General features: G+C 42.5%; 1 protein-coding gene across 6 annotated transcripts in view; it reads left to right on the top strand.

Moving 5' to 3' along the window:
* The window catches only part of SDCCAG8 (SHH signaling and ciliogenesis regulator SDCCAG8), a 226,102-nt gene that overhangs the window by 51,199 nt on the left and 149,610 nt on the right, over positions 1-25,293 (top strand). For 5 of the 6 annotated variants that reach the window (XM_045796075.2, XM_045796092.2, XM_045796085.2 and 2 more), the window contains exons 9-11: positions 7,275-7,413; positions 15,736-15,888; positions 24,378-24,512. In XM_045796075.2, coding sequence (XP_045652031.2) covers positions 7,275-7,413; positions 15,736-15,888; positions 24,378-24,512 — 427 coding nt within the window. The remainder of the gene's footprint in view (positions 1-7,274; positions 7,414-15,735; positions 15,889-24,377; positions 24,513-25,293) is intronic. The other variant, XM_045796100.2, reaches the window with a different exon arrangement.

Genomic DNA, 25,293 nt, shown 5'->3' with positions numbered 1-25,293 from the left:
ACCCCACGAAAGTTACTGAACCTCTTGTGACTCAATTTCCCCATATTTAAGATGGAGATAAAAGTACCTACTAGCATTATTTTGAGGGTTCTTTGAAAGAATACCTATGCAGTGCTTAAAAAAGTTCCTACCAAATAATAAATGCTCTATAAGTATTAAGACTCCTCTGTACCTCTCTTACTCCAAAAGCAATCAAAATGTCTGGTAGCCATGGTTTCCATAAATAACTAACCTATTGGTTGTTATATAGAAACTGAATTTCTCCAGTAAGAGCCAACTGGTAGTTTTATGATCTGAGCTGATGGTCCTGCTTTTTGTTAAATATTGTATTAATTAAATATATTATTAAATTATTCTTATATTTCGCATAACTATAAAATTTTAAAGTATATATTAAATATATTTTCAGATCCAACTGCCATGTGGCAAACATTTATTATATACCAAGAACTGTGCCAGGCAGTTTAAAAACATAATCTTTTTTAACCTTAGTAAACATTTGCGAGGTAAATATTATTACCCCCATTTTGCGGCTAGGAGACTGGGGCTCAGAGAAATTAAAAATTTGCCTGTTTACATTTGAAAAAAAAAATAGAGCCATACTTCACAAAAACAAATTCAGGATGGTTTAAAGACCTAGATATAATTCAGTCTATAAGAGCATTAATAGAAAATTATCTTTATGGCTTTTGGATAGGTCAAGTCCTGAACTGGTATGGAAAATGAATGCCATAAAGGAAAAAAATTATACATTTAACTTCATTAAAAATAAACTTCTTATGGATGTAATGATACAAATTGAAATTAAAAGACTGGAGAAATATTTGCATGTTACATAACAAAAAATTGGTACACAATCTAAAGAACGTCCTTTGAAACAAACACAAAGGACAAACTGCCCAGTTGCAATGTGGATAAAGAATAAGAATCGGTGAGCAATTAAATAGGAAGATGTCAATACCCGAGAAGGTATTCACTCTGTTATTATTCAGGGAAATACAGATTTTCAAAAAACCAACCCCTCAAATTGGTGAAAATTAATGAGATTGATAATGACAAGAACTTGGGAGGCCGTGAATGAGCCAGTACTTTCACATACTGCTGGTGAGAACTGTAAGTCGATACTACTTTGTAGGGTAATTTAGCATTATCCATTAATAAAGTGTGTATTACGTGTTTCAGAATCTACCCGAAAGAACCTATGTACGTGCACGATGGGGCCATTCTAGGGAATGCGTTTGCAGCATTATTTGTAGTTGGTGTTGTGATAATTTGCTATGATAAGAAATACATATTTTGGTCTTCATCTCTAGTTCCCGGGACAGAGCTCCTAAAATCCCTCCTGAAATGTCCTAAATGATAAGAACAATAGGAACATCCTTTGTTATATTTGGTTTCTGTCCCCTGCTGGAATAGCTCTGGAACATCAAGGTGAAAGGGACATCTTCTGTTATTCTTACAACTGAGTTTACATTGATGAGATGACTTTTGGAAACCCACTAAGGGGGGTGGGGGGCTGGTTGCCAGGGGAACCATCCCTGTGATTAGAGGATTAGAACTTTCAGACCCTGGAGAGTGGGCAGGGACTGGAGATTGAGTTCAATCACCAATGGCTAATGATTTTATCAATCATGCCTGTAGAACCTCCCTAAAAACCCTAAACAATGGAATTTGGAGGGCTTCTGGGTTAGTGAACATACCCAGGTGCCGGGAGGGTGGCGGGCCCAGAGAGGACACGGAAGCTCCATGCTGCTGCCCACACGCTGCTCTGTGTGTCTCTTCCCTTTAGCCGTGTGTGAGTTGCATCCTGTATAGTAGTTGGGGAGCAGTAAGTAAAGCACTTTCCTGAGTTCTGTGAGCTGTCGTAGCAGATTATCAAGGCTGGGGAAGGCGTCACAAGAACCCCTGACTTAATGGCCAGTTGTTCAGAAGTACAGGTGACTTGTGGTGGGCACCTAAAGTGGGGGACAGTCTTACGGAACTGAGCCCTAACTTGTGGGGTCTGCGCTGACTCCGGGAAATTAATGTCCCCATTGAGTTAGTATCAGCTGAGACTTAGAGAATTGGTTGGTGTGGAAAATGCACACATCAGGTGTCAGAAGTGTTGTGAGTACAGAAATTGTGGAGGAAAACAGGAAGTGTTTCTTTTAGGTGTGAACAGCCTAAATGTCCTTCGAAGGTTTAGATAAAATATGTTATGCACAGTGAAAGAAGAAAAGAGTGAGGTAGGTCCACATGTACCGATGGAGGATTAAGCTCCACAATATATTGTTGAAGGAAGAAAATAAAGATGAAAAACACGTGTGAAATGAAACTCATTTGTATTTTTAGTTTTTAAAAAAGTCCATACCCAATCAAGTACTATGTTTTTTCTCCAGGTTCCTACATAGACATAGAAAAAGGTTTGAAAGGATGAGCACCCAAAATTTAACAGGATTACCCCCTAACTGTGTTGGTAATTACATTTACAAGGAAAATGTAATGAAAAATTCATTTAAAAAGGGCAAAAAGCATATTCAAAGTCACACAGATGAAGAGAGGCAGAGTTTAACTAAGTGGTCCAGCATAACCCAACAAATAAAAGACAGGGTTTTTTTTCCCTATCGCCTTTCATAGTATCCTTGTAGGTCATGAGAAAAATATCTTAAGAGGAAGCTACAATGTTTACATTGATTTCAAGGTTGGCAGTCAGTTAGAAATTAAATTCTTCCTTAGTTATATATTCCTTTGTCTCTGTCCTACATTTTACCTCTTTGCCTTTTAAAATAAATGTCTAGCAGACGTTCGATTTTCTGCTTTGTCAGCATATCATGAGCTCGCGTTCTGCTTTCCTAACAGAGCACAGTGGAAGGCTCCTGCTTTTACTATCAGTGAAACCTTTGTCTATAGGATTCCTTTGGCCTCAGCTGGTGTTTAGCTTCTTTCAACTTATTAATGCAGAATGCTGAATATGGAGTGTTATGCTGCCTTGGAAGAGTGGCCAGCACTTTTTAGGTCTGGATTTCTAGTTTTCTGCATAATTAGAAGCCTGGACCCTCAGTGAGCTGGATCACAGACTTTCCTGCAGGACTCTAAGATGGAATTTTAAAAATTATATCCCAAATATGATGAATGTAGAGAATCTCCTTGATTCTTGAAACGTGGCATTGTGACATGGGCTGGCAGTTCCTTTGTTGAACTTTTAGCACAGAATGTGTAAGATATATGACAGGAGTGACTCAATCACTGGAAAAGGACAGGATCAGGCATGACCTGGAGACAGACCACTAGGATGTTTGTGGCGTTGTGTTAGGACCATAAGGACTTTTTGGAGAGTATACTTAACAACTGTTGATGACGTTGGATACATTTCAAAAGTTGATTTGAAGTCCTCATAGTGTTTCTGACCTGCCTTTCACTCAGGCCTCATTATGCCTTGAGGTAAGTAAGAGCAGCGTAACTTCTCTTTCTTGCATAATGATCAAAACACCTTCAAAGGATCATCAGGATGGAACTGCTCTGTATTAGATCCTTTTCTGTAGCTCCTAGTGCCTTGGAGAAGTTTCAGAAGGAGAACTGATTACTGTTGTACTATCCTGGGACTTCAGTCCCCTTGTGAATTTTGAGTGGGTCTTGGCAATGTGGTGTGTAGTTGGCTTTGAAAGACTACGGCAGGAACTTCCCAGAAATGAGGAACAAGGAAATGCTGTAGTCAGCCTTCCAGACTTGCTTTTAAAAGAAGGAATAATACTAATGGTGCTAAATGATGCCTGAAACTGCTACTCACTGTGGAATAACTGAGGAATTTCAGGCATTTCTTAGGCACCCTGTCTTTCAAGATGAAGCTCATGCGTCTGTATCAGACCGCCTCTGCCTTTTCCTTATTTTGAACATCCGACCCAGGTTATTCAGGGACTTTCTCAGTCCTTGTTGCTCCGATTGTTGCACTAATTCCTTCAGTACTGCACACTCGTCAGAGGGCTCATCTCGGAACTCGCACCCGGGGCCCGTGCTGCGACTTGTGCGTTAGGTGCTCTTCCGCGGATCATTTTGGTCGTGGAATGTGGCGGCATTGATGCTGTGTTGCTTGCTCTGCCTCGAAAAACTCCTTGATGACCCTTCCATGGTGTTCTTGAAGCACTAAATCTTGTCTTGGTTATATTTAAGGAAATTGATGATTTGATAATGTTAAAAATAGACGCCTGTATGTAATTACAAATGCATCTCATTTTAAGTTTTGAAGTACTTCACCCTTCCATGGTGTTCTTGAAGCACTCGCAGACCTTTGGCCGTTGCAGATGGTAATTTGGCGAACTGCCACCTCACACTCCCATTGGTAGGTCCTCTGTATTTTTACAGCTTCCCACTGGGAGAAGCGCGCTCGGGCCTGGCTCTGGGCGGGGCCTGTGGACTGGGAGCCCTGGAGCAGGCCTGCAGCTGCCTGGGTAGCTCTCCTGGGTGGCTGGGATTGGCTGCTCCTGAGGGCTAGACAAAGCGGAGTAGCGCGGGGCCGGGGCTGGAGAAGCGGAGCTAAGTCAAGGAGGTGACCTAGGAATGCGACTGGAAGCAAGACCTCGTGTTGAGGACAGGGCTGACATGCCCAGAGCTGGGTCTGTTTCAAGCGCTTGCTATTTGGATATGGGCTGACCGAGTTGAAACAAAGCAAAACAAAAAAATGTAGCGACTGAGGGGATAACCCTAAATTATCAAGATGGCTTCCTCTACCCGCCAGTGTGTGTGCAATGTAGGGATCTCTCTGGAGCTTCCCAGGTGGTCTGAGGGCCGCCTTAGAGCATGTGCTACATTTCTTTTCCAGAAAATTGGGAGCGTGTCAGTCCAGTGGCCGTACAGATGTTTAGTATCATCATTTCATGGGCTCACTGTCGAATGACGATGAGCTTAGCAAGACATGAGTATTTGGGGGTGTTTATCTTTGATGATTGTCTGTCGTCTGAAACTTGATGAGTTGATAGTCTGAAAAGTTTTTGAACCAGAACAACTAAACTTTTTTAGTCTCTAATTCTAAATAGCCTTGTGACTTTTTAAACCTAGATCCTAAGATATTAGACCCGGGAGGAGTTTTACTTTACCTTTTTTGATGCCTCCTCTAGCAGAGTCACTACTCGTTTGTTCCGCCTTTTGTCCTTTATTGCCCTGAGTATCTGCTAACGTGGCAAACTCCTCGGCAAGAGGACGTGCTGAAAACAGATCAAGTATATTAAGCGTTAAGTGTCCTGTAAGCAGCAGATTTGTTCGATTTTGGCCCTGTCGTAACCTGTCAGCATACTATCAACACTGAGCTTTTCTGTTAATTCTTTTTAGTTGGAACCTTGGCTTCAGTGAGGGCATGGTGTCACAAAAAGATCAGAGCATCACTGAATGCTTTCTCAGTCAGACTTAACAACTGTAAGAAAGGTGACGAGCTGATGCCCATTTTGGCTTGCTGTCCTTAAAGAACAAATTTTTATTTTCTCTTAGAGTCCTAGGTTCTAGTTGGACTGCAGTTCTCAGTGAAGCTGGTCCTCTTTTATGTTACTTTTCTGAAATGCAAATAAATATAAATTCCCTATGCCTTCAAATAATCTGTGACTTAATGAGAATGATTTAACCTTGCTTTGATTCTTCAACTCACATAACCATTGTGTTTGATTATATTTGATCAAAATAATTAACTCCTTTTTCATTTCCTTTAGAACAAAAGAATTAAAGAGTAAATTATTTTTCTCAATTCAAAACACACCAGGAAATTCTAAAGTGAAGATCACTATGCTCCCATGAATTTTACGATAATTGAAGCAATTCTTTTTTTTTTAAACAAAATGTCTTTTATGAAACTTAATAATTGTAACTTTGTTCGTTATTACATATTTCTTAAAATATGAGTGCTTTCCAAATACCACGAATAGTTTAAATTATTTAATCTTTAAGAGATTTTTTTTTTAGGGGCGCCTGGGTGGCTCAGTCAATTAAACATCTGCCTTTGGCTAGGCCATGATCCCAGGACCCTGGGATCGAGCCCTGCTTCCGGCTCCTTGCTCAGCAGGAAGCCTGCTTCTCCCTCTCCCTCTGCCTGCCACTCCCCTGGCTTGGCTTGTGCTCTCTCTCTGTCAAATAAATAAAATCTAAAAAAGAAAAAGATTTTTTAAAATCGAGTCACTGGTTAATTCTAAAGGCAACTCAAACTCAGAGATTATAACCTTTGAAATTATTTCTCCTTAGAGGTTGCTAAACTTAAAAAAAAAAATCAGAGTTGGCTCTTTCCTGGTAGTTTAGGACTTGGCAAAAAAAAAAAAGAAAAAAAAAAGAAAAGAAAAAGGAAACTGCAAGCAGTTACTTGAACTGAATTTGAAACCACAGTTTAGAACTCGAGCTCTTCAACGAAGTGTAGACTAGCAGACAGAGCTGTCCAACTTACATTATTTTTGCTTTCTGTGTATAGAAAGTTTCCCACCTCATTTTCTCTTTGGTCTACTGGTCATTTTTATCCAGTGGATAAATTCCAAATATCTTAAAATCTTCTATGGGATTTATTTAACCCATGAGATTGGATCTTTGCTAGTTTGCACACCAAAATGTTCTGGCATCTGGTTGCATTTATCCCCAAGAAATAGTTAGCTTAGAGGACTTCTGAGAATTGCTGACGAGGGTGTGAGGCCAGGCAGCGATCAAAGCTAGCAGGATGAGATTTTGTTAAATCCTGAGTGTTCTCTGCGTGATCAGGGCAGTTGAGGGATTCAGCAGTCCTACGCATTGAAAGAAGAAATGTGTTCCTAAGTAGGTGAAAGACTTTAATTGAAAGAGAACGGTGGAAAAGAGGGTTGTGGAGGAAGACGGACAGGAAAGGACCTATTTGGTCAGACAAACAAGAGGGGAGTCGGCAGTGTAGACAGGACCTTAGTAGCCCCTGAACATGTTAATTTCTGCTTTGAGGTAGAGTCCCCACCTTCTCTGTCTTATTCCTTTTTTCCCCAGCCCCCCCCTTCTAATTTTTAAATGAACTTCCTTTTTTCTGGGCTTTACTTTGCAGGGCACAAATGGGCCGTCCTCCCCACAATAGGTTATTGTCCTTCACAGTTTCAGCCCTGCCAGGAATGCCCAGCCTTTCTGGCCGCTCTGCCTGCCCCTTGGCCGCGGGGTGGGGGGACAGAGGGTCTTTCTCCCACGTGCTTTACGACGACGTGCTGAGCTGGTCCGCCCAGGCTCTTCTTCCACGACGTGCTGCCTTTCCTTTCCTGGCTGACGAATACGTGATCGTTTGACCATTTCTCGTTTGCATGTTCTCGTTGTGCTGACAGGGAAAGGGATGACTTGATGTCTGCGCTGGTCTCCGTCAGGAGCAGCTTGACGGAAGTGCAGCAAAGAGAAGCCAGTGCGTACGAGCACATGAAGCAGGCCGTGCAAGTGACCGAGGAGGCCAACTTCGAGAAAACCAAGGCAAGTTCCGGAAGACCAAAACGAAGGCACGCCATAACTGCCCTCTTTTCTTTTCCAAGTATTTCTGTGGTTACTCTTCCGTGACTAAATTCTTTCTTCCGAACACACGAAATGAATACCAATCTGTTAATATTCACTTTGTGAAATGAAACAGATTTACTGGTAGAATTCTTCTTCCTCTGCAAATCTTCCTGTTACATCACTAGTCAGAGGCTGTAGTACCACGTGGGAAAGTGCTTGGAGAGACTTGCACGCTTCGTCTGCTCATTTGCTGATAATTTTGAACACTGGGAAAACCGTAACGCATTCGCATGGGTTCACGTATGACGGCCGACCAATGCTTCTCCCCCGTGCCTGGGAAATGCTGAGAACATCCAGACATGGCACAGATGATAAATAATACATGTGTATCGAGTAGCATCCTTGGCTACGAGTGGGTCTGGATCCCCGGGGGCTAAGTCACACTCCTCGAATGATAGTGACCGTACTCATTCACACTTCACCATCGGGCGGTTTTGCCAGCATTTTGAATCACTGGAGGTTCTTGCTGATTCATTGCTGTGTTTGGGGGCCGTGCCTGAGTCCACTGAAGCCGCTGTGTGTTTTCCGTGGACACACTAGCCACGCTCCTAGTAGCTAGTGATTGCTGTACTGGGCAGTGCCGATGTGGAACATTTCTGTCGTTGCAGAGTCCTGTCGGATAGCTTTGGCCTACGCCATGTAGTCCATTTTGGACTACAGAATTCTTTGTTTTAGAGGTTGTCCTGCCTGCACATCATAGGAGTTTTAGCAGTAACCCTGACCTTTATTAACAAGATGCCAGTAGCATACCTCTTCTTCCCCAAGTTCTGGCAACCAGAGATGTCTCCATACATAGTCAGGGGTTCCCATGGGTGTGTGTGCATGTGTGTGTACATGTGCATGTGTGTGCACGTGTGTGCATGTGCATGTGTGTATGTATGGGCATGTGTGTATGTGTGTGGGGGCATGTGTATGTGTGTATATGTACATGTGTGTGCATGCGTGCATGGGTGTGTGTGGGCGTGTGTGTGCACACATGCATGGGTGTGTGTGTGTGTGGGCATGTGTATGTGTGTATATGTGCATGTGTGTGCACGCATGCATGGGTGTGTGGGGGGGCATGTGTGGGGGGGCATGTGTCTGTGTGTATATGTGCATGTGTGTGCACGCATGCATGGGTGTGTGTGCACACATGCATGTGTGTGTGTGTGGGCATGTGTCTGTGTGTATATGTGCATGTGTGTGTGCACGTGTGCATGGGTGTGGGGGGCATGTGTATGTGTGTATATGTGCATGTGTGTGTGCACGCATGCATGGAGGTGTGTGGGGTCATGTGTGTGTGTATGTGCATGTGTGTGCACGCATGCATGGGTGTGTGTGGGCATGTGTGTGTATATGTGTGTGTATGTGCATGTGTGTGCACGCGTGCATGGGTATGTGTGTGGGCATGTGTATGTGTGTATATGTGCGTGTGTGTGCACGCGTGCATGGGTGTGTGTGTATCTGTGTGTGCTGAATTACCCCCAGGTAAGAACTACTCCCCATTATGTACAGCATTCATCAGTATTTTATTATTCTTCCTTATTTGTTTTTATCTTTCATTAAACTTTTTTTTCATTCATTTATTTATTTATTTAGAGAGTGTGCACACATGTGTGTGCGAGTGGGGGGGGCAGAGGGAAAGAGAGAGAACCCCAAGCAGGCTCCATGCTCAGCGCAGAGCCCAACACGGCACTCGAGCTCATGACCCTGAGATGAACCTTGAGCTAAAATCAAGACTCAGACGCTTCACCGACTGAACGTCCCAGGCGCTCCTTTCATTAAACTTTAAAATCTCTGATAGGAAGGAACTGACCCATCTTGATCACTGGTAAATCTTTAGTATCTTGCGTACTGCTTGGCATGTAATAGGTTCTCAGAAACTATCCACTAACAGGGAATTGTCATCTATTTTCAGTAACACTCTAGAAGTCTTTTATTCTTATCTTTCCAGTTTAGCCCCGTGGCCAGTGCCCAGTGGAGGCTCAATCACACATTGTTTTCCTATCGCTGCTTTCAGCCCAGCAAGTGTTGCTGAAGAAAGGAGAACGAATTCCACAGGAGACTGACGCTGGTCACCGTCAGTGGTTAGAAGTACTGCTTAGCAGTTCTTTTCTTTGCAGTGGCCACCTTCGGTACGGTGGGCAGGAATCCCACTTTCCGTACTTGCCCACTCCACTGTTAGTCCTCACTCGGTGACCGACCTGTGTTACTGATATCGCAGCCAACTGACAAGAGCCCCTTCAGCAGCTTCTCCTCCGTCAGACGTGTCTCCCGCTCATTTTTCCTTGCTTATCTGGCCCTCTTACTTCCCAAGATGAAATCTCTTTCTCTAAGTTACTGAGATCTCTTAGCCATTTGTCCTCACATCTGCTTGTATCTTCGGTCCTTCCCTCCCTGCTGTCTCCCCCCTCAGCCGATCTCCAGCTGTTATCCTTGTTTAAACAAACAACAGGCAGCCTTTACGTGATCAGCGTCCACTTCCACGACTGACTTCTCGCCACCATTTCACCGGCAGACCTTTCGGGAAGAGTGTGCACTGTTGCAGCCTTCTGAACGCACTGCAGTCAGCCTTGCAACGAATTGCAGTCTGACTTCATGCTCCTGAATGGCTCACTTAATGGGCACCAGTCACTTCCTGATTACTAAGCCCAGTGACCTCATCTCCGTCTTCGTTCGACTCCCAACTCTGCCGTCTTGGAAGCCATTGGCTGTCCTATCAGAACATGTCATCTTCCCCCTTGATTTATCGGACATTTACTCCTGTGGGTCCCTTTTGTATTGCTCTTATCTACTCCTCTCCATCTCTTCTCACTTGTTTTCCACAAGCCTTCGACACAATCAGTAGTTCCAGCCTTCCACCCGTGTTGTCCTCGTTGCCGGGAGTTTGTCTCTCCTGTCATGTCCAAAGCACTCCCTGCATTTGAACACCCTGCCTTGTGCCTTTAGCTCTAACAGCTCTCTTGAGCACCAGACCCACGTTTCTTGCGGCTACTAGACCTCTGTATATGTATGACGTTCCATTAGCATCTGAAAGGCTACGCAACCAAGTGACTGCTGCTCTCCATTTTCCTGTCCGCAGTCCTCCTTCTCCCATTGTCTGTATTCTCTTTCTCGGATAACGGCGTCCTCATCTCGGCAGCAGCCCTGGCTTGCAGCCTTTAAAATATCGTGGCTCCTTCCCATCTCGCACTCTCAACATCCAGTCAGTGGCCAAGCTATCGCTCTGTCTCTGGGGCTTTGGAGTCCCCTCCTACACTATGCCCACCCTTTCCATCCCAGTTCAGGTCTACAAAGATGATTGCACTAGACTTCTGTTGCTCTTGCTCAGGCCTTTCCCAGTTCCGGCATGTCTTTCCCATTGCTGCCAAAGTCCGCCTCAATTGTCACTCTCCCCGTTCGAGTAGCTCCCCTCTTGCAGTAAAAGAAAAGCATGACCTTCCAGTTCTTTCACAGCACGGCCCCAGCCTAAGTTTTCCAGACTTATTTTTCACTGCCCTCTTTCATACAACCTGTGCTGTTTCCTGAATGTGACTTACAAGGTCAGGAATGTGACCTTCCTCAATGTGACCATCAATTTGCTGACACGATACACTTACAGCTATTCAGCCTTGGGGCTCAACCCAGGCGGCAGTCTTCCCCCAAAGTTTGCCCCAGCCCTTTCTTGTTTCAATTAATCTCTTCCTCCTCTGTGTTCCAACTGAGCTGGTATCATTTTAGTAGCTGTTTACATAGTTCTCATCACCAAAAGACCTAATTTTTTTTTTAAGATTTTTAAAAAATTTTATTATTTGACAGAGAGAGAGAGCGCACAAGCAGGGGGAGAGGGAGAAGCAGACTCCACTGAGCAGGGAGCCCAATGCAGGGCTCGATTCCAGCACCCTGGGATCGTGACCTGAGCCAAAAGCAGACGCTTAACTGACTCGGGCACCCAGGCGCCCCCACCACCAAAAGACTTTAAAAGGCACATCTCTAACATCTATCATTGTATTCCTCACATGGCCAATGTTTGTTGAATTGAATCAAAGTCGATTGTTAGCTTTAACTATGAATGTGGATTTTTGTAATTAGTGCATTAAAAAGTTTAACAGAAACTATTGTGTATTGCGAATCTAAAGCATTTTTCCTTGAATTAGTAATCGTTCAAGAACTGATTCCTGTGCAGTTTACAAAGTACAATGCACGTCTACTAGAGTTTATCTCAGGTATGTTAACACATAACGGGAATTTTGCTTTTTGAGAGTAAAAAAGAAACATGGCATCCATGTTTTAATTTTGAAACCAACTACTTGATTGTGGAACTGATGAAAGTACTTTGTTCTTGTAGTTCCTTGACGTTTGTTGCCATCTAGTGTCCCCGTTTGCACATTGCATGCTAAGTGAGTGCACAGGAGGAATTAATTTTACGTTCTGTATTTACATTGACGGTGGCAGTGAAAACACCTGAAGATTTTATAGGGCACTAACCTGTCACACGAGAAAGCTGTCATGCTGTGCATAGATTCAGCTGTGACACCACCGTGGCTCAGACTCTACTCTGCCACTTTTTAGGTCTGTGATCCTGGGCGGGCTACTTAATGTCTCCGAGCTGCTCTGAGGGTGCAAAAGCAGAGGTTTTGCAGGGATGCTTTGGTAAAGCTACAACAGGAAAAGGTTCACCAGGTCTCAGACCTGCTTGCTTCTATTTAAAGAAATTGTTGGCTTTGGCATAAACTTATCATGAGTGCATCTATGAGATAACCCTCCAAGGGAAGATTTAAAAAAAAACAAAAACCCAGGAGGTTGAATAAATGCCCCCCAAACTTTTTTTCCTTTCTAAATTGTTCTTTTTCTTAGACTACAGCAGAATCAAAAAGGCAAAAATTAGAAACAGAAAGTAAAAAGATCAAAACATTTGGTCATTTGATTGCAAGCCCAGGCAGAGAGTATAATGCTTTTTTTTTTTTTTTTTTTTTTTTTTTTTGAGAGAGAGAGAGAGACTGTGTAAGTGGGGGGTGGGCAGAAGAAGAGGGAGAGAATCTTAAACAAGCTCCACGCTCAGCAGGGAGCTTGTCACGGGGCTTGAACTCAGGACCTTGAGATCATGACCTGAGCCAGTCGCTTAACCAACTGAGCCACCAGGTGCCCCATTGCTTCTTGGTATGTACACTTTTTGCCATGAAACAGAAACAAATTATAAACACCTTGAAAATGGGAGATAGGTACGGCCTGACTGGTTTCTAGCAAGCAAGAGTTTATAATTTAAAAATCAATAGTTATCATTATTTGTAAGTTAAATGCTTAAAGCATGTTGACAATCATTTTAGTTTTGTGGGTTATAGTTCATAAAAATAAAAAAATTTTCGTAAGTTTTTTCATGAATTTTAAATTTAATTTTTTAAGTGTGAATTTTGTTATTCCTCATAAGATCTTTAATTCTTGAACTGTGAATTCTTCAATCACAAGGATTTCTAGAAACCTAACCCTAGCACTTGGGAAGGATTTTCGTATGTCCTAAAATAGTTTTCCTATTTTAAAAAATTGAGTTGACTAAGATGTAAGTTTGTTTCAGAAAATGTTTGACCCCATTAAGACAGTAGCACGTACTTGTTGGTTTAATAAAACTAGGGCTGGGAATATCAAGTCCAACAAATTATGTTTTGAAAAATGTGTTAATGTGGCCAGCACAGAATAACGACAAATAAATTTCCCAGAAGAGAAAAGGTCCCTTGAGGATTGAGTCGACTGGGTGCAGGAATAGTGTAATTCCCTCAACTCCTCAAGAGCTACAGCCATTTCCACCAAAAAGGGGTTGTGCTCAGGAAAAGAAAGAAGCCACCCTCTTGGGAACCACTGGGAGAAATGGCAGCTGCAGGCCCCAGATCATCTTGGCCCCTCTGAAGACCCATCAGTTAGCTGTAACTGACCATTTACTGACGTCGCTTGTGAGAATTCAGTTACGCCCTTATGGAATGGATAGACGAGCAGCATCAGGGAATACTGGATCAGCTGGGACTCTGGAAACTGGGCGAGGGAGCCCTGGAATGAAAAGGTAAAGCTTTGGGGCACCTAGGTGGCTCAGTAGGTTAGGCGTCTGCCTTCTGCTCAGGTCGTGATCCTGGGATCCTGGGATTGAGCCCTGAGTCCTCCTTGGGCTTCCTGCTAAGTGGAGAGCCTGCTTCTCCCTCTCCGTATGCCACTCCCCCTGCTTGTGCTCTCTCGTGCGCGCTCTCTCAAATACATGAATTTTTTTTTAAGGTAAAGCTTTAACGGAAGGAGTGTATAAACATTTGTTTAGTTCCCGTTGACCTTCTAGTATGTGAGTCCATGGTAAGAGAGCTGTCTTTAGAAAGATTAAATCGCTTCTCTAAATCCAAGTGTTACTGATCCTTCATATTTTCTTCATTGGGACCAGGCATATATATTAAAATCAAGACACATAAAAGTCCATGCTTTCTCATCATTACTTCTCCATGGTGGCCAGTCCTAAGAGGGAGAAGCCTTCGGCAATGGTTTTAAGTGATTGAAAACTTCTTGCCTTGTACTTCGTACTTTTCGTTTATATCATCTTACCGTGGCATTAGGCCTCTTACCCTGTCGGGATCATTTACTGTTCCGTGTTCCCGAGCTGACTGAATTCCTGGAATGGATTCTCTGGTTGCCCTTCAGGCCATGCTGTTCGATCTTCAGCAGTCCATTCCGCTGTTCCCGTGCTCAATAATATTGACTCCTGAGTGTTTGTTCAGTGAAAAAGCTTCTGATTGGAAATGTTGGTTTATAGTCCGTAATCATTTTATTCTTTCATGCCACGGGTATTAGATCTGTGAAAGTTATGAACACTTTTATTAGGTTCACATAAAATATTTTTCACAACAGCAACTGTGTTCTGAAGCACAAAACTCTCACATTCATAATATATCATGCTCCATGGGCTTAAATTATAGGAAAACTATGCTTTTTCACTTCTTTTAAGATCTAATGGAAAATTTTATTTTACAGACATTCTCAACTAGAATTAGACTTGGGACCAAGTCCCTAGGAGAGTCATTTCTCAGTCACTGGATGTGTTTGTCAGTGAATCTGAGACACTTGTGTTTTACCCTCATATTTTATGCCTAGGAGTGCAGAAACTTTCCAGAAGAATTTGAAAAGAATTTAGGGTTTAATGGTTTCCAGATGAAGAGAAGCAAATTCATGTGCCCCGGGTTATTTATTGTCTGTGTTTATTGTAGCTTTCACCAGAGGGAGGCAGAGCTATGCATGAAACTTAGTGTTTCCGGAGGCCACTTCCCTCACCGTTAACAACAAATGTGACTGTCGGATATCTAACTCGATACACCCTTACACAGAGTGTAGGTCCTATGAGACTTGGGTTTCTTGGGTTCCCAATCCAGGGAAACATAGAGGTTGAATGAACGTTGGATATGGGAGAAAGAGCCACTGAGATCGGACTAAGACACCACAGAATGATTCAGATTTTCTGTGTCAAGCACGTTACCTTTCTTGATTTTTTTTTTTTAATTGGGATTTTGAAATTAGTTTATTATTGGGTATTTTGCATCAAGATACTGTGGCTGTAGTTAAAAGGAAGTTAGAAAATTTTTACTTCTAGAAATTCAGAGTGGGAAATTGAGACTAAAGAACAATTATGGACTTGTAAATTACCAGCAGTGAAAGGTGGCTCTTCTCATGTTATAAACCTAGGTAGTAAATGTTGTTTTGAGTCTTTCTTTACCCAAACTTTTTATTATCACCTAAGTTTTACTTTTGTTATGTTTATAAGGAGAGTGAACTAAGTCTCATCTTAGTTATATTTAAGGAAACTTGATTATTTGATAATGTTAAAAATGTATCTCATTTTAAGTTTTAAAGTATTTCACTAATTTTTAAATAAGCAAATGAAAGGTTAGTTAAATTGGATACTTATATATTTCATTTAGTATAAACATGCTATATAATTGAAAAATATTAGAACACTTGATTTTTCTGATGCCCTTTTTCAAAATTTGGACTTCATCTGTGGCCTTCATCAGGGTCCATTAACCTGAATTTTCTTAGTTGTTTAGTTGATACAGCCTTAATTATGAAAATTGAAATATGTGAGTAAATGTAACATTTGAATAGTATTTTAGATTGTAATTGGTATTGACAAATATAAAATTATTCTAATGGGCTTTCCAGTGAGTTGTGATGATTTAAATAAAATTAAAGCTTCATTGTCTCATTTTCCTCTTATTTTTTGCAAATTCTAAGGCCCCATTTCACTCCGTCTTACTCTGGCAGGCTTTAATCCAGTGTGAGCAGTTGAAGAATGAGCTGGAGAGGCAGGCAGAGCGACTTGAAAAAGAACTCGCGTCTCAGCAAGAGAAAAGGGCCTTTGAGAAAGAGAGGATGAGAACGGAAGTAACAAAAGAAAGGGAGGACATGGAGTCAAAGGTACTTGCGGATTCCGTTTGTTACCTGCCGAGGCACAAATGTTTGTAGATGGGGCGCCTGGGTGGCTCGGTCAGTTAAGCAGCTGCCTTCGGCTTGGGTCATGATCCTGGGGTCCTGGGATCCATCCAGGTCCTCCTGCTCAGCAGGGAGCTTGCTCCTCCCTCTCCCTCTGCTGCTCCCCCTGCTTGTGCTCCTGCTTTCCCTCTCTCTGTCAAATTAAAAAAATATTGAAAAAAAAAAAGGAAAAAAGAAATGTGTGTAGGAGATGTCACTGATGATGCTGTAGGCTGCCATTCTTGAACAAACGCTCAATTTTAAAAACCTTGTTAGTAGTCATTTGCTTATAATTTAGAGTTCATAACAATTTTCCATTTTTCCACCTGTTTCTTTTTTTTTTTTTAAAGATTTTATTTATTTATTCGACAGGATAGAGACAGCCAGCGAGAGAGGGAACACAAGCAGGGGGAGTGGGAGAGGAAGAAGCAGGCTCATAGCGGAGGAGCCTGATGTGGGGCTTGATCCCGTAACGCCAGGATCACGCCCTGAGCCGAAGGCAGACGCTTAACCGCTGTGCCACCCAGGTGCCCCTTTCCACCTGTTTCTTAAGAAAAGCTATATTCTTGGCCCTCTCCTAATACAATAATCAATTCGATTCCATGATAGGAAATTGTAAAATTATACTTCAATCCCAATTCTGTTTGATTCCTTCTCTCATGTTTGTCAGAGAAAAGCAGGTGCTCTGCAGATACCCAGATTTTATTTCAACCTGGGCTAAATCCAGGAGAGATGACTCCCCCACCGTATCCTCCACTCTCAAATTAGACTTGTAGAAGATGAAACACATGTAAGAAACCAAGTAACCAAGAAAAAGTAATTATGTACACTGTACAAAGTAGGTTCTGACAAATTGCACAATGAATAATGAACATAACCAGATGAGCACATGGAAGGAAGAAAGGAAAGGCAAAAGGAACAGCTAACGTGAAATGGGCAGTGTTTGGAAAACAGTAATAAACTAGAATACAGAATCGAAACCTAGCTTTGAAGTTGCTTCTGCAATGGGGGTGCTGGGGTGGCTTAGTCAGTTAAGTGTCCGACTCTTGGTTTCAATCAGGCCATGATCTAGGGGTCGTGAGATGGAGCCCCGAGTCAGGCTCCATGCTCAGTGTGGAGTCTGCTTGGGATTCTCTCTCTCCCTCTCCCTCCCCCTCCCCCAGCTCACACACTATCTCACTCTCTAAAATAAATAAATAAATAAATCTTTGAAGTTGCTACAATAGAGTAAAACTGAGCAAGGTGGGGTCCATAAAATAACCAAAACAGCTGTTACATGTTTTGTTTTGTTTTTAAAGCAACTCGCAGCTTGTACCCTGAATATTGTGTTATTATAATACTCCAGTGTGTGATAATGACATTAGTCAGCACATATCTACTGAGTATCTGCGATGTGCAAGGCAATGTATAATCCTGAGGATATATAAAGAGAAAAATCACAAATTCTGTCCAGGGGATTTTAAGTCTTATGAGTATCTAAGGCATTTACTGTAAACTCCCTTGTCTTAGCCTTTAGAAAAAATGGCGCCTCTCAGGACCCTACTCTACATCAACCTAATCGTCTACCTTCTCTGGCCTGGATGGGCGATCTGAGCCTTGCAGACAGCACCACTGTGCCTCATGGCCTTAGTGTCCATGGTGTTCCTGCTGCTTTCCCGCAGTCCCGCCATGCATTCCTCTCTCCCGTTCATTCCTCATTTAACAGGTAGTAACTGCAGGGCCTGGGAATGAGGGTGTCCCAGGACCAGGGCAGTCCTGCTTCCAAAGGAGGGGAGAGGAAGACAGTAAGCACAGACTTCTATAAGTGAGTTTGTAATCACCACTGTGATAAAGGAAGGAAGTACAGTGTGGGGTACCATGAGAATATGTAACAGGCACATCTGACCTAGTCCACGCAGTTGTGGAAGACTGTCCTATGAAAGAGATTTTGAAAACGAGACTCAACAGGGTTGCGTAGGAGCAGTCAGGTGAAGAGTTGAGGGGAAGAGTTTCAAACCCAGGGAAACGACAACCCACAGACTCGGAAGCTAAAGAGCATCATACTTTTTAGGAATTTAAAGAAGGCTCAGGTGACTGGAGCACAGGAAGTGGGGACAGTAGTGGGAGATGAGTTTGGAGTAGTATGTAGGGACCAAAGCATGAATGGCCTTAAAATGCATGTGAAAGATTTTCAATTTTATCCAAAAACTAATGGAAAACCACTGAACGACTTTAAATTGGGCAGTGTTATGATGCCATTTATATTTGAGAAGTACCATCTGTCAAGAGATTGGAAGGAAAATCAGAATAAATGCCTGGAGATCAGGTGGGAAGTAATTATCCTAGTCCAGGTGGCAATGATGGCATCTTGGGCCCATTTTCAAGGACTATTTTAAGTCACTTTTATTCTTCTCAAATTCTCTACTATACCATCGTTCCCCTCATTCTCAGCAGAGAGCCTTACTTACCTAACAAAGAAAACTGAAAAATAATTGTTTATCTTCCCCCTCACCTGTGCCACTTCAAGTAAAATTTCACTAGCATCCCAACCCTGTCAGAACAGGAGAAGCCTCACGATAATTCATTGCCCTCGCTCTGGGTCCCATTCTCTTCCTCCACCTCAGGGTGGTCATTTCTTTTTTTTCTTTTCTTTTTTTTTTTTAATTTGAAGATTTTATTTATTTATTTGAGAGGGGGGTGGGGCTGAGGGGGACGAGAGGGACAAGCAGACTCTGCGCTGAGCGTGGAGCCCATTGCGGGGCTCTATCCCAAGACCCTGAGATCATGACCTGAGCCGAAACCAAGAGTCAGGTGCTCAACTGACTGAGCCACCCAGGCGCCCCTCAGGGATGTCATTTCTATTCGCCTCCCCTGCTGAGTCCTCTTATGAGGAGAATCTGCTCAAGTTTCTCTCATCGATTGAAAGAAACAATCTTCCAATCCAGTGGTTCTCAGTCTTGGCTCCACAGAGGCTCCAAAAATCTTACTGCCCAATCTGCATCTTAAACTGACATGTCTGAATGGCTGTGGGTAGGATCCAGCTGTCAGTATTTCTAAAGTTGTCCAAGTGATACCGATGTGCAACCAGGGTTGGAAGCCACCTCGGTAATCCCATGTCCCTCCTTGCTCTTCCCCTTAATGGGCACATTTCTTGAAAGGTTTGTCTGTACGTGTTGTCTTCATTCTCCCACCTCTCATTATGTTCATGAAGCCCTCCTTGTGCTATTTTTAGGGAATATTTTTTAGTTCTTATTACCTTTAAAAGATTATCTCTCCTTGATTTCTTTGGATCTATATTCTTGATTTGAGAGAATGATGATGTGTGCCTTTCAGTTTGCTCTGAGTTTAAAGTACCTTTGAGACAAGGAAGGAAACACATCCAGAAAGCAGCTTGATGGAAAGTTCTAGAGTTTAGCAGAGAGCTTTAGATTTCGGGGTTTTTGGCATTAATGCCAGTTTCACGTATATGGAATCTATTCCTAAATCGCCAGCGCTCTGGTGAGCTCCCGAACCCACTTTGCTTCCATCCCCCCTCTCCCAGGCGAGCCAGCGTTCATCCGGTTGCCCAGCCCCCAAATCTTGCTGGCATTTTTGTGTCCTTTCTCTCCCTCACCCTACCCATCATAAAGTCACCAAATTCTAGAGATTCAGGCACCTTGGAATTTTCCATTGCCCTGTCTGTCCACCTCACTGCTATCCATACCTCATCCCTGGATGATTTCTATAGCCCTAATCCCTCTCCTTGCTTCGAGTCTTACTTCCTTCTCATCTAAGCCACAGCCAGGAAGATCTTTCTCAAATGAACGTGTCAATATGTCAGTGTCTTGCTTTAAAATCCTTTCATGTCTCCCTATAACCCCTTGGATAAAATTTAGGATCCTTTAGCATCACATGAAAATTCTACATTTCTTTTCCTCTCTTTGGCTCTCCAGTCCCATCTCCCTCCACTTCTCTTCCTTGCATTGCCACCATACTGACCTACCTCACTGACTCTCACACAAACATGCCAATCTGCCATATGTGTTTTCATTTCAGGATTTTGCATGTGCTTTGCCCGCTGCCTAGAGGAATCCTCTGCTTGTGCCCTCTCTAACTGATCCTTCAGAGTTCTTCTGGTTACCACCTACTCCCAGAGATGAATTGAGAGCCTCTCCTATGGGTTCCTATAACTCAATTAATTGCAAATTCTTATTGAATTGTTTGTCTCCCCTAATCTATGAGTCCCTCGAATGTGTGGTTGGTTAACATCGTCATTGCTTGGCACATCCCACTCCCATGAAATGTGCTCCATATATATTTGTTGAGTGAATGAATGAATGTAGTATAAGGGGAAGGAAAAAGGCCCTGTGCCATTGGAAAGGTATGACTAAGATGTTTATTCAGAGGATCAGAACGGTGTGTGTCTGCAAGAGATCATGCAGCTTTTGTGAGGAAGGTGGCGTTTTAGCTGAGTTTCCAAGTGTAGATAGGATTCAGAAATGCAGAGCATGGCGGGGAGGAATGCTGGCTATAACCAACAAGAGTGAGGCGTGGAGTGGGGGTAACTTTGTGAATTCCGTGTTGTGCGTGTGACAGAGAATGGGACCCATAGCCAAGACCAGCTGTGCTTTGCCCACGGTAAGCCTTGGCTGGCATTGAATCTCAAGGTCCTGCCTGAAATAAAGTGTCTGAGTGAAGAGCTGAGAGTGGTCCTAATGCTCAGGCAAGCGCTGTCACCAGGAAATGGCAGCAAGTGGCTTTGGAGTCAAAGGATTAAGAGTTGAATCCAGATTGACCTTTCTGTGACCTTGAACAATTCCTTGAACCTCTCCAAATTTCAGAGGAGTAAGTAATGGAGTTGATCTACTCAAGGAATTGGTAGGATTAAATGAGAACGTTTCAAAAGGCCTAATATACCTGGCTTAGAGTGGACATTTAATGACTTTTAGCTCGAGGCTGTTATCTTTCTTACACCAGAGAAAGAGAAGCTGCCTGATGGGATAGATTTCTCGGACCTCTGTACTAGTAAAGCAGACAGATTTGACTGTAAAGCCCAGCTTTACTTTTTATTCATTAGCTTCAGGGAACCTCGGCACATTCCTTAATTTTCTGAATCTCATTTTTTTTCCAACTGAAAATTAATTCAGTATAATTTGTCCTTCAAGGGGATGAAAAGAGAGAATGTGTATCACAGTGCCTGGCAGACAAAGTTAATCTAAGAGGGAGACTGAATAATTCATCCTAACGTTGTGAGAGCTCTGTGGTTTGAGCTAAAGCAAGCACGCCGCTCCCCACCCCCGCCCCCTTTCCGAGCAGTCAGGAAAGCTTGTAAGACTTTAGACTTTCTTCCTCTCTTTTTATTCTTTTTCTTCTTTCCTTTCTTCTGACTTGTTCTCATTAAATTTCCTGTGTGTGGGAAGCTCCAGGAGAGCAGATGTCTTCTACCTAGACAGATTTTGAATCATCCCCCCATGAACCACACTTGCTCTGAGTTTGTTTGTCTTCAGTTATGGTCCTTGGCTGCGCTGAGCCACTGGGTTTGTTAGTTCAACGGGCCATTTATCATATTTAGTGAGCGTCCCCTATGGTCTACACATTTTTTCAGTTGGTTCCCTTGATAGGCGTCCATGGCTAGAATCCTTCATCCTTGCACCTGGCCTATCAAGAATACCGCTTTATACCATGTTCAGGACCCTAGGGACTGCTTTAGCCCAGAGATCTCCATCCAGCTCTCCCAGCCTGGGTGTCCTTGTCTCTTGCTTGCCCCTGTCAAAGTTTAAAGGACTTACCTGATGTCGACGCCCTGGATATCCAGCCGTGTTGCAGCTGTCTGTGTTACTTCCGTCTCCGCAACAGATGTGGATGGAGAAGCTCCTGCAGTGTAATGTTGACTTCCAGATGGTGGGCGTGGGGAAAAAGAAGGTGTGACAACAGGAGCGGAGGCCTCAGGAAGTGGGTGACAGGAGGGAGCAGACAGGTAGTGGGCAGAGGAGAGAAGTGATGGGTGGCAGAGGGAGGGAGTCAGATGGAAGGAGTGTGATTTGTTACATGCTTATAATAGAAACTGACTCGGAATTTACAACGAGCAAGTGAATGTCTGCGTATTTACTTCAGAAACCACCAATGTTAATATGTTTCCCATAAGCTTTATCTTCACATAAGTATGATTTTTAGTAGCTGGTAATTAAAGTTCTCTGCTGTTGTATGGTTCCAGAAAAGCTGTAATCACATTCATAATAATGGATAATCATGAACTTGAATTTTTTAAATTAAGCATATAAATTAATCTCTTTATTGTTGCATTTAACTTCTTTCGACTTTTAATTTGGGGTTCAGATCGCAACATGCATTAGGATAGTTTGTAGCTTGGTATTAGTAAAAATAATTTGATGTGCAAATTAGATTTTTAGCCGGTCTTTTGATGATAAGAAGGGCATGTAAACAACCATAAGTCAAATATACAATTCTCCACAATCCCCAGAAAAGTTAATTAATACATCTACCATTTAATTAGAAAATCGCTACCAGGGCTCATTATTTTCATATGTGTCAACTTGAGCTAGTTACATAATTCAAAGGCAATGTTGATTTTTATCACAAACTTTGCGTTATTGATTTCAGTTGTAAAACTGAATTCACACCCATGTCCATGTACAACAGTAGATTTACATACTCTTTCAATTTTGTTATGCACTCTTGTGTAACAGATTAAAAACTGATGGATATCTCTATGTGTTTCCCTCTCTAGGAAGGCAGCATTTCTTCTTCACTTTAAAGCTGCCAATACAAATAAGAAATTAAGAATCTAGGAAATTTTGACTTCCTGGAGCAGGGTAAAATGTAATTGCAAATAAAAAACTGTAAAGGTTAAATCTAAGATCTAGAAAGCATTTCTTACCCTGGGAAGAAAAAGTAAGAAGCTGACATTCATAGAGTGGATGGCTCCTCGTAGAAGCTGTTTATTCCCATGATCCGTTCAATCATCAAACATTTGGTGCCTCTTGAGGAACATGCCCTTGAGCACTTGTAGTCTAAGGAGGAACAGACAAGTAAACGGTGAGATAAGTGTGGGGCTGGAGGTACGCAGACGCTGGGGGTTGCCGTGCGGTGGAGATTTACAGCGGTGGCTGGGGCAGCGCCTGCCAGAGTCAGGATATGAATCCACCAGCGCTGTGTGGGCAGCAGTCCGTGCGAATGGGTGCCAGTCGCCAACAGCAGGCCTGGCTGTCCCAGGACACAATAGCTGAATAGCGACCCCGAGTGTGTGAAGGGGCTCCTGTTTTGTGCTGGGAGCTAGAGGTCAAAGCAACCTTCCTGACGACAGGGGATAATGGCTGAGAGGAGGAATGGCGGTAGCTAGATAATGGGAAGGCAGGTGGGGTTTTACAGCAAAGGGAAGTGCACAGAACCTCCTCTGTTGGTGTTGGGAGGTGGGGAGTAGGATCCACAGAACCCCAGTAGTTCTCTCTAAAGACATCTGCCTCTCCAGCTATCCCATCCAGTCCTTTATCCTCCCATGTGGGAGAAGGGTTTAAGATCTGCCTAATCTCTTTTTTTTTAATATTTAATCATTTTTTTAAGATTGACTTATTTATTTGAGACAGAGAGCATTGGGGGAGGGGCAGAGAGAGGGAGAACCTCAAGCAGACTCCCTGCTGAACGGGGAGCCCAACGTGGGGCTCGATCTCAGGACCCTGAGATCATGACCTGAGCCAAAAACCAAGAGTCTGATGCCCAACTGACTGAGTCACCCAGGTTCCCCAGACTTCTCTGATTTCTTGACATCACCTCTGAAATTTGTTCCTATCAGTCCCTTCCACAACTTATATGAGTATCTATCACGTTAAGGTTTCAACCCAAACTTTGATTTTATCATCTTGTATGTGTTTCCCAAAATGAGGGTAGAGACCAGGGAATGAATGAGAAGGAAGTACATATTTAAGTCATGGGGGAATGGGTGAGTTGAGGAAGTGGAAAAATGGACATACCCAATCCACAGAGAAATGACTTAAAAGCGAACCCAGTGGCCATGCAGCGATTCCCATTAATTCTAGATTTTTTTTTATGTAGCATTATATTAGTCTCAGGTGTACAATATAATGAATCAGCAGTTCTGTGCATTGCTCAGTGCTCATCAAGATAAGTGTACTCTGAATCCCCTTCATCTGTTTCACCCATCCCTCCCCACCTCCCTCTGGGAGCCACCTGTTTGTTCTCTGTATTTAAGTGTCTGTGTTTTTTTGTGTCTTTGTCTCTTTTTTTTCCCTTTTTTTTGTTTCTTAAATTCCGCAAATGAGTGAAGTCATATGGTATTTTGTCTTTCTCTGATTTCTTTCACTTAGCATTATTTCTCTAGGTCCATGCATGTTGTTGCACATGGCAAATTCTCATCCTTTTTTATGGCTGAGTCATCCATGTTCTTAATGTTTATTTTCTCAAATGGCGTTATCGTTTAGGACTTTTATTTCCTCTTATAGATGTTTTCCCTGTCTCAAAATATTGCCCAACTGGAGGCCCAGGTTGAAAAGGTTACAAGAGAGAAGATTTCAGCTAGTAATCAACTCGAGGAAGTTCAAAACCAGCTTGCTTCCAAGGAAATGGATGTCACAAAGGTACAGAGTGAGATTTTAGTTTATAATTTTTTCCTAATGTACAAAGCCCAGAAAGCCGTTTAGAATGGCAAAGTTTTGTTATTGAAGATGGTAAAGATCCACATAATGGTCATTAAGCCAGCATTTACTTATTATTGGCAGGCCCTCTGATGGGTGCTGCAAATACAAAAGACGAATTAGACACAAATAATGTCGTAGAAGAACTCAAGGTTAAGTGGCTGAGACAGACTTATCGATAAGCAAGTTTCATGGGACTTTAATCATTGAATATTTTCTAACTTAGGAGAAATGTTTGCCAGAGATCATACGGGTTTGGTCTCCACAGTGATAGTAAAAAGATTTATTGACCACACGAAGAGTGTGCTTAACATAAAAAATTCTCCACCTCCCGTTCCTTTTCAGACCTGGTCTCTAAAGTCAAGGTTCCAATACTAGGCATCTTATTTTGTTGGTCCCTAAATTTATACTTTAAAATATCACAGTATCTGTGTTATGGGCCTCACAAATTTGTGAACCAAAAACTAAAATGTTTAATAGTCTTTGCCAGTTACTGTAAGGTACATATTTACAGAACACTAGGAAGTCCGTGTAGATTTCAGCAATAAGTTGCTTTAAAACTAAGAAACTAAATGTAGGCATGCATGATGTAATAAAGTAAATCGATTGGTTTTTTGCCAATTTACACAGATTATTTTGTTTGAAATGCATACCTTTTCAACTGAATTTTACTTATCAACATATTTTCCTAAATGTTGACACATTTGTAATGCCATTGTTACTC

This window comes from Ursus americanus, chromosome 2 (assembly GCF_024610735.1).
Source record: "Ursus americanus isolate L20-20 chromosome 2, mUrsAme1.1.p, whole genome shotgun sequence".
Taxonomy (NCBI): domain Eukaryota; kingdom Metazoa; phylum Chordata; class Mammalia; order Carnivora; family Ursidae; genus Ursus; species Ursus americanus.
Note: the sequence above shows the minus strand (reverse complement) of the source record. Positions and strands in the feature narration are given on the sequence as shown.